A 12191-nucleotide genomic window follows, 5' to 3' on the forward strand; every position below is an offset into this window, starting at 1 on the left:
TCTCCTCTCAACCTTCTCTGCTCCAAGGAGAACAACCCCAGCTTCTCCAGTCTCTCCACATCACTGAAGTCCCTCATCTCTGGTACCATTCTGGTCAATCTCCCCTTAACCTTCTCTGCTCTAAGGAGAACAATCCCAGCTTCTCCAGTCTCTCCACGTAACTGAAGTCCCTCAGCCCTGGAACCATTCTTGTCAATCTTTTCTGCACCCTCTTGAAGGTCTTCACATCCTTCCTAAAGTGCGGTGCCCAGGATTGGGCACAGTACTCCAGTTGTGGCCGAACCAGTGTTTTATAAAGTTTCTTCAATTTTGTTAACAAGCCTACTATGTGGTACTTTACCAAATGCCTTCTGAGAGTCCATATACACATCTACCGCATTGCCCTCATCCACCCTCTCTGTTACCTCAAGTTCTTTCCGTCAAGTCCAGCCCATCAACATTCCCCAATTACCATAATTAACATAGATCAGCCCTGGATGTCATCCGTGGCTCAGTGTGTAGCACCCTCACCTCTAGAATTAGAAGGTTGAAGGTTCAAGTCCCACTCCAGAGACTGGAACATAAAAATCTAGGCTGACACTCCCAGTGCAGTATCGAGGGAGCGCTGCACTGTTGGAGGTGCCGTCTTTCGGATGAGATGTTAAACCAAGGCCCCGTCTGCTCTCTCAGGTGGATGTAAAAGATCAATAAAAAAACATATTACCTGGTTATCACATTCCTGTTTGTGGGAGCTTGCTGTGTGCAAATTGGCTGCTGCATTTGCTACATTACAACAGCGACTACACTTCATAGAAAGGCAGGAGTAGGCCATTTGGCCCCTCGAGCCTGCTCCGCCATTCAATGAGATCATGGCTGATCATCCAAATTCAGTACCCAGTCCCTGCTTTCTCCCTTGATCTCTTTAGCCTTAAGAAATATATCTAACTCCTTCTTGAATATATTTAATGAATTGGCCTCAACTGCCTTCTGTGGTAGAGAATTCCACAGGTTCACCACTCTCTGGGTGAAGAAATTCCTCCTCATCTCAGTCCTAAATGGCTTACCCCTTATCCTTAGACTGTGACCCCTGGTTCTGGACTCCCCGGACATCGGGAACATCCTTCCTGCATCTAGTCTGTCCAGTCCTGTTAGAATTTTATAAGTTTCAATGAGATCCCCTCTCATTCTTCTAAACTCCAACGAATATAAGCCCAATCGACCCAATCTCTCTCATACGTCATTTCTGCCATCCCATTCAAAAAGTACTTCACTGTAAAGCGCTTTGGGATGTCCTGTAGTCGTGAAAGGCACTATAGAAATGCAAGTCTTTCTTTCTTTGGACCTGATTAACAGTAGCACTAACTGCAGAAATGGACCAGTGCGGTTACGTGTGAACTCGCTGGTGTCTCAGCAGGGTGGAGGAATAGCTGAATCCCTTCCCGCACTGGGAGCAGGTGAACGGTCTCTCTCTGGTGTGAACTTGCTGGTGCCTCAGCAGGGTGGAGGACTCAGCGAAGCCCTTCCCACACTCGGAGCAGGCAAACGGCCTCTCTCCGGTGTGGACTCGCTGGTGTGTCAGCAGCTTGGATAGCTTCCAGAACCGACTGGTGCAGTGTGAGCAGCCGAAGGGCCTCTCGTTGCTGTGAATGCGCCGGTGCTTCTCCAGTGCCTCGCGGCGCTCGAAGCTCTTCGTGCAGTCGCGGCACCGAAAGCGGCTCTCGTCGGAGTGAACGAGCTGGTGCGCGCGGAGGGAGTACGAGTGTCTGAATCCCTTCCCGCACGCGGAGCAGGTGAACGGCCTCTCTCCGGTGTGAGCTCGCTGGTGCACCAGCAACAAACGTGCCTTCCAGAACCTCTTCCCGCAGTGGGAGCAGCTGAACGGGCTCTCCCTGGTGTGAGCGAGTCGGTGCGTCTTCAGGTACTTGGACCACTTGAAGCCCTTACCGCAGTCGGGGCACTTAAAGGGCCGCTCGTCGGAGTGGACGAGCTGGTGCTCACGCAGGGAGGAGGAAAGGGTGAAGCCCTTCCCGCACACGGAGCAGGTGAACGGTCTCTCTCCGGTGTGGACTCGCTGGTGCTGCATCAGGTCGCTAGATCTCCTGAAGCCCTTCTCGCAGCCGGAGCACTGAAAGGGCCGCTCGTCGGTGTGGATCTGCTCGTGGGTCAGCAGGTGGGATGAGCGCTTGAACCTCTTCTCGCAGCGGGAGCAGGCGAAGGGTCGCTCCCCGGTGTGCAGGCGCTGGTGCGTCAGCAGGACCGATGGGTGGGCGAATCCCAGCCCGCACACGGGGCAGGGGAAGGACCTCGCCCGGGTGTGCCTGCGCCTGTGGCGCTCCAGCTCGGAGGGGAAATTGAACCCGTCCCCGCAGTCTCCGCATCGCCATGGCCTCTCCCCGGTGTGACTGCTCTGGTGCCTCGCCAAGCCGGATGCTCGGCTGAAGCGGCGCCCGCACGCCGAGCACGCGTACGCTTTGGCCGTGCCGTGCTCACTGCTCTCCCCTTCCATTCTCAGGGGCTGCCGATATTCTGGCCCTGATGAATTGAGGAAATCGGTCGGATCTTGACGTGACGTTTGGTTTGAGTTCGCCGTCTCAAATTTGCCACTTTGAATATCCTGCAAAAATAAGTTTATGTAAGGCGGTTAAGAAGGCATACAGGACACTTTATTACATAGAAACATAGAAGTTAGGAGCAGGAGTTGGCCATTCGGCCCCTCGAGCCTGTTCCGCCATTCAATGTGATCATGGCTGATCATCCAAATTCAGTACCCTGTCCCTGCCTTCTCCCCATACCCCTTGATCCCTTTAGCCTTAAGAAATATATCCAACTCCTTCTTGAATATATTTAATGAATTGGCCTCCACTGCCTTCTGTGGTAGAGACTTCCACAGGTTCACCACTCTCTGGGTGAAGAAATTCCTCCTCATCTCTGTCCTAAATGGCTTACCCCTTATCCTTAGACTGTGACCCCTGGTTCTGGACTCCCCGGCCATTGGGAACATCCTTCCTGCATCTAGTCTGTCCAGTCCTGCCAGAATTTTATAAGTTTCAATGAGATCCTCTCTCATTCTTCTAAACTCCAGCGAGTATAAGCCCAATCGACCCAATCTCTCCTCGTACGTCATTCCTGCCATCCCAGGTATCAGCCTGGTGAATCTTCGCTGAACTCCTTCCATGGCAAGAATATCCTTCCTCAGATAAGGATATACGGCACAGAAACAGGCCATTCGGCACACAGCAAGCTCCCACAAACAGCAATGTGACAATGACCAGATAATCTATTTCAGTGATGTTGATTGAGGGATAAATATTGGCCCCAGGACACCGGGGAGAACTCCCCTGCTCTTCTTCAATGTAGTGCCATGGGATCTTTTACATCCAACTGAAAGAGCAGACGGGGGCCTCGGTTTAACATCTCATCCGAAAGACGGCACCTCTGACAGCGCAGCACTCTCTCAGTACTGGAGTGTCAGCCTAGATTTTTATGCTCAAGTCTCTGGACTGGGACTTGAACCCACGACCTTCTGACTCAGAGGTGAGAGTGCTGCCCACTGAGCTAAAGTGCCTGGAGCTAAGCCAGCTGGGATACTTGACATAGGATTACATCGGATATACGGCACTGAAACAGGCCATTCGGCCCAACCAGTCCATGCCGGTGTTTATGCTCCACTCGAGCCTCCTCCCGTCTTTCCTCATCTAAATCTATCAGCATAACCCTCGATTCCCTTCTCCCTCATATGCTTGTCTAGCCTCCCCTTAAATGCATCGATACTATTCGCTTCAACCACTCCCTGTGGCAGCGAGTTCCACATTCTCACCACTCTCTGGGTAAAGAAGTTTCTTCTGAATTTCCTATTGGATTTCTTGGTGACTATCTTATATTGATGGCCTCTAGTTATGCTCTTCCCCACAAGTGGAAACATTCTCTCCGTATCCACTCTATCAACATTTTTCATAATTTTAAAGACCTCTATTAGGTCACCCCTCAGCCTTCTGTTTTCAAGAGAAAAGAGACCCAGCCTCTTCATCCTTTCCTGATATGTATACCCTCGCATTTCTGGTATCGTCCTTGTAAATCTTCTCTGCACCCTCTCCAGTGCCTCTATATCCTTTTCATAATTTGTCGACCAGAACTGCACGCAGGCATAGAATATAAGAGCAGGGAGGTTATGCTTGAACTGTATACAACACTAGTTAGGCCGCAGCTAGAATACTGCAAAATAACAACAGAGAATGCTGGAAAAACTCAGCAGGTCAGGCAACATCCGTGGAGAGAAATTTGAGTTGACGTTTCGGGTTGAAACCCTTCTTCAAAACTAGAATACTGCGTGCAGTTCTGGTCACCACATTACAGGAAGGATGTGATTGCACTAGAGAGGATGCAGAGGAGATTTACAAGGATGTTGCCGGGAGGAGAGAATCTTAGCTCTGAGGAAAGACCAGAGAGGCTGGGGTTGTTTTCTTTGGAACAGAGGAGGCTGAGGGGATTGAGGTGTATAAAATTATGAGGGGCCTAGATAGAGTGGATAGGAAGGACCTATTTCCCCTGAGCAGAGAGGTCAATAACCAGGGAGCATAGATTTAAAGTAATTGGTAGAAGGATTAGAGGGGAGTTGAGGAGAACTTTTTCTTCACCCAGAGGGTGGTGGGGGTCTGGAACTCGCTGCCTGAAAGGGCGGTAGAGGGAGAAACACTCATCACATTTAAAAAGTACTTGGATATGCACTTGAAGTGCCGTAACCTGCAAGGTTAGGGACCAAGAGCTGGAAAGTGGGATTAGGGAGGATAGCTCTTTTTTGGCCGGGACAGACACGATGGGCCGAATGGCCTCCTTCTGCGCTGTAAATTTCTATGATTCTATAATTAACTATGATAAGTACAGGAGAGAAATTCAAAATAGACCATTGACCATCTTCCATTCCACTCTTCACAGAAATCACAGAAACCCCACAGTGCAGTTGTAATTTGCTCCAATATTACAACGTTTGCGACATTTGTTTTTATTTCTTCCTGGGGTATGGACGTCGCTGGCAAGGCCAGCATTTATTGCCCATCCCTAGTTGCCCTTGAGAAGGTGGTGGTGAGCCGCCTTCTTGAACCGCTGCAGTCCGTGTGGTGAAGGTGCTCCCACAGTGCTGTTAGGGAGGGAGTTCCAGGATTTGGACCCAGCGACGATGAAGGATCGGTCGATATATTTCTGAGGAAGGATGTTCTTGCCATGGAGGGAGTGCAGCGAAGATTCACCAGACTGATACCTGGGATGGCAGGAATGACGTATGAGGAGAGATTGGGTCGATTAGGCTTATATTCGCTGGAGTTTAGAAGAATGAGAGGGGATGGAATGTTGGCTTTTATTGCTAGGGGGATGGAATATAAAAACAGGGAGGTATTGCTGCAGTTGTACAAGGTATTGGTGAGACCGCACCTGGAATACTGCATACAGTTTTGGTGTCCATACTTAAGAAAAGACATACTTGCTCTCGAATCAGTACAAAGAAGGTTCACTCGGTTAATCCCGGGGATGAGGGGGTGGTCATATGAGGAGAGGTTCAGTAGATTGGGACTCTACTCATTGGAGTTCAGAAGAATGAGAGACGATCTTATTGAAACATATAAGATTGTGAAGGGGCTTGATCGGGTGGATGCGGTGAGGGTGTTCCCAATGATGGGTGAAACTAGAACTAGGGGGCATAATCTTAGAATAAGGGGCTGCTCTTTCAAAACTGAGATGAGGAGAAACTTCTTCACTCAGAGGGTGGTAGGTTTGTGGAATTTGCTGCCCCAGAAAGCTGTGGAAGCTACATCATTAAATAAATTTAAAACAGAAATAGATAGTTTCCTAGAAGTAAAGGGAATTAAGGGTTACGGGGAGCGGGCAGGAAATTGGACATGAGTCTAGGTTCGGAATGGTCATGGCCCTGTGGGTAGTGGAGTGGGCCCAGGGGCCGTGTAGCCTTGTTCTGCTCCTACTGTGTTCTAATTCTGTGTTAGATTTCAGGAGATGGTTTTATTCCTGTTCCTGGCTGGGGTGGAGATCGCCTTTACAGAAGGTAAGTACTGTAGAAAATATAGGGACAGAGTGATCTCCTGGAAGAATTTCAATCGCCTAGATGGGTCGGAGAGGAATTTCCCAGATTTTTTTCTCCCAAATTGGCCATTGGGTCTTTTATCTGTTTTTTCGCCTCTCCCGGGAGATCACATGGGTTCGGGTGGGATGGAGAGTGATAGAAGATTTGAGGTTAGGATCAGATCAGCCATGATCTTATTGAATGGCGGAGCAGGCTCGAGGGGCCGATTGGCCTACTCCTGCTCCTATTTCTTAGGTTCTTATGTTATGTTCTTATCTCATTGAAACTCATAAAATTCTAACAGGACTAGACAGACTAGATGCAGGAAGGATGTTCCTGATGGCGGGGGAGTCCAGAACCAGGGGTCACAGTCTCAGGATAAGGGGTAAGCCATTCAGGACAGAAATGATGAGGAATTTCTTCACCCAGAGAGTGGTGAACCTGTGGAATTCTCTACCACAGAAGGCAGTTGAGGCCAATTCATTAAATATATTCAAGAAAGAGTTAGATATATTTCTTAAGGCTAAAGGGATCAAGGGATATGGGGAGAAGGCAGGGACAGGGTACTGAATTTGGATGATCAGCCATGATCTCATTGAATGGCGGAGCAGGCTCGAGGGGCCGAATGGCCTACTCCTGCTCCTATCTTCTATGTTTCTATGTTTCCAAGTCAGGATGGTGTGTGTGACTTGGAGGGGAACTTGGAGGTGGTGGTGTTCCCATGCGCCTGCTGCCCTTGTCCTTCTAGGTGGAAGTGGTCGCGAGTTTGGGAGGTGCTGCCGTACTACAAGAGTGATGACACTTCAAAAGACCTTCATTGGCTGTAATGCACTTTGGGATGTTCTCAGGTGGTGAAAGACGCTATGCAGATGCGTCTTTTGGATGAGACGTTAAACCAAGGCCCCGTACACAAGAACATAAGACGTAGGAGCAGGAGTCGGTCATTCGGCCCCTCGAGCCTGCTCCCCCATTCAATAAGATCATGGCTGATCTGATCTTGGCCACAACTCCACTTCCCTGCCCGCTCCCCATAACCCTTGACCCCCTTACCATTCAAAAATCTGTCCATCTCCACCTTAAATATATTCAGTGACTCCGCCTCCACAGCTCTCTGGGGAAGAGAATTCCAAAGATTCACGACCCTCAGAGAAGAAATTCCTCCTCATTTCCGTTTTAATTGGGCGACCCCTTATTCTGAGACTATGCCCCCTAGTTCTAGATTCCCCCACGAGGGGAAACATCCTCTCGGCATCTACCCTGTCAAGCCCCTTCAGAATCTTATATGTTTCAATAAGATCCCCTCTCATTCTTCTAAACTCCAATGAGTATAGGCCCAACCTGCTCAACCTTTCCTCATAAGACAACCCCTTCATCTCCGGAAACAACCTCGTGAACCTTCTCTGAACTGCCTCCAATGCAAGTGTATCCCTCCTTAAATACGGAGACCAAAACTGTACGCAGTACTCCGGGTGTGGTCTCACCAATGCCCTGGACAGTTGTAACAGGACTTCCCTACTTTTACAGTCCATTCCCTTTGCAATAAAGGCCAACACACCATTTGCCTTCCTAATTACTTGCTGTACCTGCATGCTAACTTTTTGTGATTCATGTACAAGGACCCCCAGATCCCTCTGTACCTCAGCATTTTGTAATCTCTCCCCAGTTAAATAATAATTTGCTTTTTTATTTTTCCTACCAAAGTGGATAACCTCGCATTTTCCCACATTATACTCCAACTGCCAGGTTCCTGCCCACTCACTTAGCCTGTCTAGATCCCTTTGGAGATTCTTTGGGTCCTCCGCACAATTTGCTTTCCCACCTATCTTTAGCCCTCTCAGATGGGACGTAACAGATCCATAGAAACATAGAAGATAGGGGCAGGAGTAGGCCATTCGGCCCTTCGAGCCTGCTCCGCCATTCAATGAGATCATGGCTGATCATTCAAATTCAGTACCCTGTCCCTGCCTCCTCCCCATATCACTTGATCCCTTTAGCCTCAAGAAATATATCCAACTCCTTCTTGAATATATTTAATGAACTGGCCTCCACCACCCTCTGTGGCAGAGAATTCCACAGGTTCACCACTCTCTGGGTGAAGAAATTCCTCCTCATTTCAGTCCTAAATGGCTTACCCCTTATCCTTAGACTATGACCCCTGGTTCTGGACTCCCCGACCATCGGGAACATCCTTCCAGCATCTAGTCTGTCCAGGCCTGACAGAATTTTATAGGTTTCGATGAGATCCCCTCTCAATCTTCTAAACTCCAGTGAGTATAAGCCCAATCGACCCAATCTCTCCTCATACGTCATTCCTGCCATCCCAGGTATCAGCCTGGTGAATCTTCGCTGCACTCCCTTCATGGCAAGAACATCCTTCCTCAGGTAAGGTGACCAAAACTGCACACAATACTCAAGGTGTGGTCTCACCAAGGCCCTGTACAACTGCAGCAAGACATCCTTGTTCTTGTACTCGAACCCTGTTGCTACGAAGGCCAACATACCATTTGCCTTCTTAACCGCCTGCTGCACCTGCACCTCCCATGGCCCTATTTCGAAGAAGAGCAGGGGGGTCGGGTGTTCTCCCCGGTGTTCTGGCCAATATTTATCCCTCAACCAACATCTAAAAAAAAAACGGATGATCCGGTCATTATCGCATTGCTGTTTGTGGGACCTTGCTGTGCGCAAACTGGCTGCCGCGTTTCCTACATTTCCACTTGAAAAGTACTTCATTGGCTGTAAAGCGCTTTGAGACGTCCGGTGGTCGTGAAAGGCGCTATGTAGATGCAAGTCGTTTTTTTTTTTCTTTCTTTTGATAACCGGGAACAGTGGCATAGTGATTATGTTACTGGAATAGTAATCCAGAGGCCTGGACTAATGATCCATGGGACTTAAGTTCAAATCCCACCACGGCAGTTGTGGAATTAAAAAATTCAATTCAATAAATACATTTGGAATGGTGACCATAAAACTACCAGATTGTCATAAAAAGTCCATCTGGTTCACTAATGTCCATTAGGGAAGGAAATCTGCCATCCTTACACGGTCTGGCCGATATGTGACTCCAGACTCACAGCAATGTGGTTGACTCTTAACTGCCCTCTGAAATGGCCAGTGTGCTGTCTCTCTGTAGCAATTTATGTTAGTTTTCCAGTTAATTCAGGGGTTTGAATAAGTTGGGTCGATTCCCATTGTGTGCTGCCACCTAGTGGCTATTTGGTACCTAGCAACCGCAGTAAAGTAAACTACAGACCTACAGCGGCACATGCTCTGGGAAGTTATATTGTTCCCACGCCTGAGTCTTGGATATTATTTGTCTGTAAGTACTTGAGAATGTTATAGATGATTAGTGTACACTGTATGTTGCAGAAAATGTTTAGTTTGTAACTTTTCTCTGTAAGCAAACTTACACAGCTAGCCGTGAAGTGCTCGCTCTCTGTCTAGCTGGTTAACTAGTAGCTGTATTTTGATGCACTATGTACAGGGCTAATTTAAAGAGAATGTCTTCCAGTTTGCTAAATGTATATTCACAGTAAGCTGTGTTTCCACGTGTTTTGGTAAGTTACATGCCAAATGTACTGTGTTGCTCAGACGTACCTAAATTTGTGTATGCATATCAGTTATGCGCTTGTATACTAATGTGTGCTTCCATTTCTGTGTTGTATTTCAGTTTTACAATAAGAATCTTTCAGTAAAGCTTTACAAGAAAAGTCAAGCCTTGTGATTTTTATGGGAAGATATCAAGTTGTTAGCTACCTGTCTAGCTCTGCATAGGAACGCGCTGCGAGGGCAGAAAAGCCAGCAAGACACGCAGTTGTCAAGAAGCATAGGAGCAGGAGTAGGCCATTCGGCCCCTCGAGCCTGCTCCGCCATTCAATGAGATCATGGCTGATCATCCAAATTCAGTACCCTGTCCCCGCCTTCTCTCCAGATCCCTTTAGCCTTAAGAAATATATCTAACTCCTTCTTGAATATATTTAATGAATTGGTCTCAATTACCTTCTGTGGTAGAGAAATCCACAGGTTCACCACTCTCTGGGTGAAGAAATTCCTCCTCATCTCTGTCCTAAATGGCTTACCCCTTATCCTTAGACTGTGACCCCTGGTTCTGGACTCCCCCGCCATCGGGAACGTCTAGTCCTGTTAGAATTTTATAAGTTTCAATGAGATCCCCTCTCATTCTTCTAAACTCCAGTGAGTATAAACCCAATCGACCCAATTTCTCCTCATACGTCATTCCTGCCAACCCAGGTATCAGCCCGTTGAATCTTCGCTAAACTCCCTCAATGGCAAGAACATCCTTCCTCAGATAAGGCGACCAAAACTGCACACAATACTCAAGGTGTGGTCTCACCAAGGCCCTGTACAATTGCAGCAAGACATCCTTCTTCCTGTACTCGAACCCTCTCGCTACGAAGGCCAACATACCATTTGCCTTCTTAACCCCCTGCTGCACCTGCATGCTTACCTTCAGCGACTGGTGCACAAGGACACCCAGGTCTCGTTGCACTTCCCCTTCTCCCAATCTATTGCCATTCAGATAATAATCTGCGTTCCGCTTTTGCCACCAAAGTGGATAACCTCGCATTTATCCACATTATACTGCATCTGCCATGCTTCTGCCCAATCACCCAACCTGTCCAAATCATACTGGAGTTTCTTGGCATCCTCCTCACAGCACACACGCCCACCCAGCTTTGTGTCGTCTGCAAACTTGGAGATATTACATCTAGTTCCCTTGTCTAGATCATTTACATATATTGTGAATAGCTGGGGTCCTAGGACCGATCCCTGCGGTACCCCACTAGTCACTGCCTGCCACTCGGAAAAAGACCCGTTTATTCCAACTCTTTGCTTCCTGTCTGCCAACCAGTTCTCTGTCCAAGTCAGTACGCGGTCTGGCCGATATGTGACTCCAGACCCACAGCAATGTGGTTGACTCTTAACTGCCCTCTGAAATGACCAGCAAGACACACAGTTGTCAAGAAGACAGCTGACCACCACCTTCTCAAAAGGGAATTACGGACGGGTAAAAGTTGCTGGCCTTGCCAGCGACACGCACATCCCTGTGAATGAATATACAATAAACTGCAAGGTTTCCTATTTTTGCTTTTGATAAATGCAAGTCTTTTTGTTCCTCCAAAACCAGCTCTGCATTGAAATCAAGGTCATAGACTCATAACGGCACAGAAGGAGGCCATTCGGCCCATCGAGTCCGAGCCGGCTCTCTGTAGAGCAATCCAGTCAGTCCCATTCCCCCGCTCTATCCCCGTAGCCCTGCAAGTTTATTTCCCTCAAGTGCCTATCCAGTCTCCCCTTGAAAACATTGAGTGTCTCCGCTTCCACCACTTCCCTCGGCAGCGAGTTCCAGGTCCTCACCACTCGCTGCGTAAAAAAGTTTTTCCTCACATTCCCCCCTGTATCTCTTGCCCAAAACCTTAAATCTGTGTCCTCTAGTCCTTGTACCATCAACTAGTGGGAACAGCCTTTCCCCGTCTAGCCTATCCAAACCCATCATAATCTTGTACACCTCGATCAAATCACCCCTCAACCTCCTTTGCTCTAATGAAAACAAATCCAGCTTCTCCAACCTGTCCTTGTAGCTAAGATCCCCCATCCCCGGAACCATCTTGGTAAATCTCCTCTGCACCCTCTCAAGGGCCTTCACATCCTTCCTAAAGTGTGGTGACCAGAACTGGACGCAATACTCCAGTTGTGGCCTAACCAGCGCTTTATAAAGGTTCAGCATAACTTCTCTACTTTTGTTATCGATACCTCTATTTATGAAGCCCAAGATCCCATATGCTTTGTTAACCACTCTCTCAATATGTCCTGCTACCTTCAGGGACCTACGCACATTAACTCCCAGGTCCCTCTGTCCCTGCACACTCTTTAAAACGGCACATCATTTGTCTGCGGCTGATTAGCGTGTAAAGTTAAGGCACATGGGATTGGGGGCAAGGTATTGACTTGGATAGAGAACTGGTTGGCGGACAGAAAGCAGAGAGTAGGAATTAACGGGTCTTTTTCCGAGTGGCAGGCGGTGACTTGTGGGGTACCGCAGGGATCGGTCCTTGGACCCCAGCTATTCACAATATATATTAATGATCTGGACGAGAGAACTAGATGTAATATCTCCAAGTTTGCA

The 12191-nt window shown here is 48.2% G+C and overlaps 1 protein-coding gene across 1 annotated transcript; it reads right to left on the reverse strand.

Annotated features, from left to right (window-relative positions):
* Positions 1 to 315: 315 nt before the first annotated feature.
* Positions 316 to 2588, reverse strand: LOC147117933 (uncharacterized). The gene has a single exon (XM_085984272.1). It carries the CDS (start codon positions 2483 to 2485, stop codon positions 1364 to 1366), a length of 1122 nt encoding a protein of 373 aa, XP_085840398.1. The 5' UTR covers positions 2486 to 2588; the 3' UTR covers positions 316 to 1363.
* Between the last annotated feature and the right edge of the window lie 9603 nt (positions 2589 to 12191).

Source organism: Somniosus microcephalus, chromosome 4 (assembly GCF_052327205.1).
Source record: "Somniosus microcephalus isolate GS21.2 chromosome 4, FLI_Smic_1.0, whole genome shotgun sequence".
NCBI lineage: Eukaryota > Metazoa > Chordata > Chondrichthyes > Squaliformes > Somniosidae > Somniosus > Somniosus microcephalus.